The 4653-nt window shown below is 30.6% G+C and overlaps 1 protein-coding gene across 1 annotated transcript; it reads right to left on the bottom strand.

Moving 5' to 3' along the window:
* Positions 1 to 1992: 1992 nt before the first annotated feature.
* LOC135960734 (parkin coregulated gene protein homolog) lies at positions 1993 to 3300 on the bottom strand. Its single transcript, XM_065512104.1, has 5 exons — positions 3130 to 3300; positions 2992 to 3062; positions 2750 to 2938; positions 2495 to 2685; positions 1993 to 2421 (listed from the first exon to the last, which is right to left on the bottom strand). The coding sequence occupies exons 1-5, from the start codon at positions 3205 to 3207 to the stop codon at positions 2147 to 2149; spliced, it is 804 nt and encodes a 267-aa protein (XP_065368176.1). The 5' UTR covers positions 3208 to 3300; the 3' UTR covers positions 1993 to 2146.
* Positions 3301 to 4653: the final 1353 nt, after the last annotated feature.

The raw sequence follows: 4653 nt of genomic DNA on the forward strand, positions 1-4653 counted from the left end.
ACTTTTTATGAAAATAATTTTTTGATAAAACTGTTTAGCTTGACACATTAATCACATTTAATAACAAAATTTTTTTATCACAAATTTGATAAATTTATTTATAAATATTTAAGCAAAATGCAGATTTGCTTTTTCACTTCGATCAATATTTTTTTCTGAACAGCTGTTTCTGTTGTAATTTGCAAAAAAATGGCGAAGTGGGAGAATAAAGAGAAGAGTGATAATTTACAGTTATTTTTGATAAAAAAAAAATAATAAACAGAGTTGCATTAAAAACGTAGTATGCTTCTATTACAATAGACATAAAAACTATTTACTACATTTGTACAAATTTAATGAAATAATTTTGATAATAATTAAAATAACTAAAATTTGAGAAATTCAATCAGGTCTTTTAATATGTAAACTTAGTATTGATATATTTGATATTCACAAATTTAATTTAAATTGAAGAATTGGTTGATTGCAATATACCCGACATAAAAATTAATTTTAAACTACACATCGCACTTGATCTACAGGAGGGTATTAACTCAACATTTTTAAAATTTCATCTTCTCAAAAACCACATTTATATCAACAAAAAGGTATTATTTTCAGTTAATACAAAAGTTGAAATAGAAATGCATCGTATATTTAAAAAAAATAAAACAGCTGATTATTCTTTACTTTACTTGTTTAGATGTTTGAGCTGTCAAATTGTCTTGTGTTTGTTGTGGCGAATTCTACAACAAACGTAAAAATAACAAAAACAACATGGAAACTTTGACAGCTTAAATCACATAAAGAAAAACAAATTACAAGTGGTTTTTCTAAATGTTGTACTTGTTGTAGAATCGACACCGCCTGGTATATATACAATATGGATATATGTATAATGATAGATATTGCAAGTCCATTGCAACGATGTATATAAGGCTATAGTAATTTGGACTGGGTCAAATTCGGGACAAATATTTTTAATCCGAATTTTTTTTTCCTAAAAAATGTTTGTTTAATTTTTTTTCACTAGCCCCCATTAACACGAAGCCTGGTTATGGCCTAAGTAAGAGTTATACTGTCGGTTAAAAATATTTTTGTATGTAAATTGTCAGTTTAACTATTAGTTAATACATAACCAGACTTCGTGTTACTGGGGGTAATAAATTAAAAAAAAATAAAATTTACGAAATAAAATATTGTTACGAAATTGTACTTGAATTCAAATATAACGATTTTAAGGACTGATTTAAAAGTAGCATAATGCTTTCAAATAACAGTGCTGTAATAGCAAACTGTAACATATGTCCCCTTTTACAATGCAGACATTGAAAGGCAGACAGACGAAGTTTGTGGGAGAGGGGTTGAAGAGGTAGAGTGTGTATTACACAGGTTTAGGTTAGTTCAAAAGAGAATGAGAAAAATGTCTGCCTTTGAATTTCTGTATTGTAAAAGGGGACTATCTGTGGGCATTATTAAATAAAAGCTTTCAGTTGACCATTGATCGTAAGTTGGCAACGCTGTTTGCTGCGACCGTATATTCGAATTCGAATATTCAGTTAAAGAACATTGTAGAAATAGAGCTTTCTAGATGGTAATGCAGTGTTATAAATAGTGGCAGAGGTTGCAGTCAGTCAGTTTATCAGAGACACTTTTCGAATAAACATCAACTGAGTGCCTTAAAGTGTGTTGTATTTTTCAAGTGAATTCGAGTAAATTATAAATTGTGTCTGTATTTCTGCGAATTTATAAACGTGTATAAAAAACATTGAGTGATTATTTAATTCTGTTGTTGTTGTACATTTGAATAAATAAAGAGTTGTTACCATTTTCAAACTACTAAACGGCTTTTATTTGCAATCAAAAGTATCCGGTTTGTTTAAAGGAAATAAACCAAACGTTTTGAAAAGGTTAAAACGTAACAATATGTAATTAAATTTCCTCTCTTTTTAAAAAATAACACATTTATGTAGGTGAAAATTACAGATTCCAAGATACATATATTTATAGAATTGTTTAGACATTGCAGACATCTAGATAAATATGATACAAACCAAATTAGATGAATACAGTTACATTTATTATTTTTTAATAAATCACTATTCTAGAAATGCCTTATACGCAGTATGTTGTAGTTTTTAAACTTTACAATAGTTTAGCATTAAATTCATGAATGAAGTTGAGTTGACTTTTGTGCAGGATTTTCACAACGTGGATAGACGCTGCTCTCATAGGTTGGAACCATGTATTTAATGTTAATGAATGCATTTGGTCCACCACAATGTTCCAAAATGTTTAAAGTATCTTCGATAACATCAGCTATGCGACAATCGCGATCTGGATCTATGAAATTTCCCAGATTAACATTAATATTCTTGTATAAATTGCAAACAGCCAATAGTTGACGATAATAGGGCACTAAAGCTTGGCCCACACAGGGACCTTTTAAAGAAACAAATTGAATTAATATTTACAATTAATAAACAATTAAATTCAGATGTATGGTCGCACTCACCTACTAAAACCATTAATTGTAGAACTTTCAAAGCCCCGATTATGATCTTCTTGTCTCTGGTATTAAATGCTCTCTTCAAAGGTAAAATTAGTTTGGGCAGCACAGGCAATACTTTATTAGGAGCTTTTAATATTAAATCCATAGCACCATACTGAGCCAATTTACGGATTTCTATATCATTGTCGGACAAACTGCAGAACAGAAAATGGATTTTTAAAAGAATGTGTGCATAAATATTAATATATTACAACTCACCCATCCACAAATATGGGCAAATAATAACAATAGTCCAAATATTGTGGCGCACAATACCATTTCAGGGGAAATTCTTTGGTGTTTTTCTTGCGCAACAATTTGCCAGAGAAGGTTACAGGTATATCACCTCGACGCCAATAGATCTTGAAAAATGTGTCCTTAGCGGGGCGTTTTTTAAATAAATCTATTCTAAAATTAAAGGAATTATACAGAATATCTTTCAAATCTTTCAAAAAACCTACTTTTTGGGCGGCTCCACCATGGTGTTATTTTGTAACGCTTGATATGTAAATGCCGGCACAATGCGTTTGGGCTGTAAAGGATATGTTGGTTTTAAATAGATTTTAATGTTTATATTGTTTAGTGCGTGTTTAATTTACCTTTTTTGTGCGCATAAACAATAATTCGCGACATTCTTTCCCCGTCAACTGCTGGATATTCTCTAATTCTGTTACCATTTTTATGCTTTCAAAATCTTGTAATCTCTCACACAGAAATGTTACTGAAAAAAGGCCAAAAAATATCAAGTAAAAATTAATTTTTTTTATTAATTTCAATCAATAGGTTAATAATGACAATTAATAAATCAAAAATTAGTTTGCAACACTTAACAAGTAAAAGTGTTACATGTATTCGTTTTATGTTTTATATGAAATCGTTTGATATCCAGGGGTCTGTTCTCAAAAGCATACATCTTGCAACAATATATGATATCCAATGATTTTTATACCCTACACCACCATAGTGGGGAGGGTATAATGCGTTTGTGCAGATGTTTGTAACGCCCAAAAATATTAGTCTAACACCCACCTTAAAGTATACCGATCGACTTAGAATTCTGAGTCGTTTAAACGATGTCTGTCCGTCTGTCTGGCTGGTTGGCTGTCCATGTAAACCTTGTGCGCAGAATACAGGTCGCAGGTTTGAAGATGTTTCGATAAAATTCAAATATAACGATTTTAAGGGCTGATTTAAAAGTAGCATAATGCTTTCAAATAACAGTGCTGTAATAGCAAACTGTAACATATCTGAGGGCATTATTAAATAAAAGCTTTCAGTTGATTTGATCGTAAGTTGGCAACGCTGTATTCGAATTCGAATATTCAGTTAATTAACATTGTAGAAAGTACACCACAGATGGCGTATGTATTAGTAAGATCTAGAATATTCGAATTTTGACATTTAAAGAACAATCTAGAGTGCAGATGGTAGTGTTATAAATAGTGGCAGAGGTTGCAGTCGTGAGTGAGTTTATCAGAGACGCTTTTCGAATAAACATCAACTGAGTGCCTTAAAGTGTGTTGTGTTTTTCAAGTAAATTCGTATACATTATAAAGTGTCTGTATTTCTGAGAAGTTATAAACGTGTATAAAAAAACATTGAGTGACTATTTAATTATGTTGTTGTACATTTTTAAATAAATAAAGAGTTGTTACAATTTTCAAACTACTAAACGGCTTTTATTTGCAATCAAAAGTATCCGGTTTATTTAAAGGAAATAAACCAGCGTTTTGAAAAGGTTAAAACTTAACAATATTATTTTTTCGGCCCAAGGACCAAGTCTATTAAAACTGGCTGAAATCGGTCCATTATTTCACCTAGCCCCCATACAAATGTCCTTCCGAAATTGGACTTTATCGGTCATAAATGTTTAATTTATAAATGTATCACCACAAGTTCCACTCCAAATAAGTTTTATATATACAAAATTCATGTCACCAAATTTTGTTACGATCGGCCCATAATTAGTCATAGCTCCCATATAGATCCGTTTCCGAAAATCACTTTAACGTGCATAAATCGCTTAAAAATGTTGGTATACAAAATTCAACATAGTTATCTTTAATATACACATAAATCACACGACCTAATTTTATGGTGATCGGTCCATAATTGGTCATAGC

Source organism: Calliphora vicina, chromosome 1 (genome assembly GCF_958450345.1).
Source record: "Calliphora vicina chromosome 1, idCalVici1.1, whole genome shotgun sequence".
NCBI lineage: Eukaryota > Metazoa > Arthropoda > Insecta > Diptera > Calliphoridae > Calliphora > Calliphora vicina.

What these genes read in the sequence shown, in the direction of transcription:
- LOC135960734 (XM_065512104.1), bottom strand. Translation starts at nt 3,207, where the DNA reads ATGGTAACAGAATTAGAGAATATCCAGCAGTTGACGGGGAAAGAATGT. An exon ending in ATGGTGGAGCCGCCCAAAAA is followed by an intron (nt 2,939 to 2,991) that starts GTAGGTTTTTTG and finishes CTTTAATTTTAG; the next exon opens with AATAGATTTATTTAAAAAAC. An exon ending in TTGCCCATATTTGTGGATGG is followed by an intron (nt 2,686 to 2,749) that starts GTGAGTTGTAAT and finishes TCTGTTCTGCAG; the next exon opens with TTTGTCCGACAATGATATAG.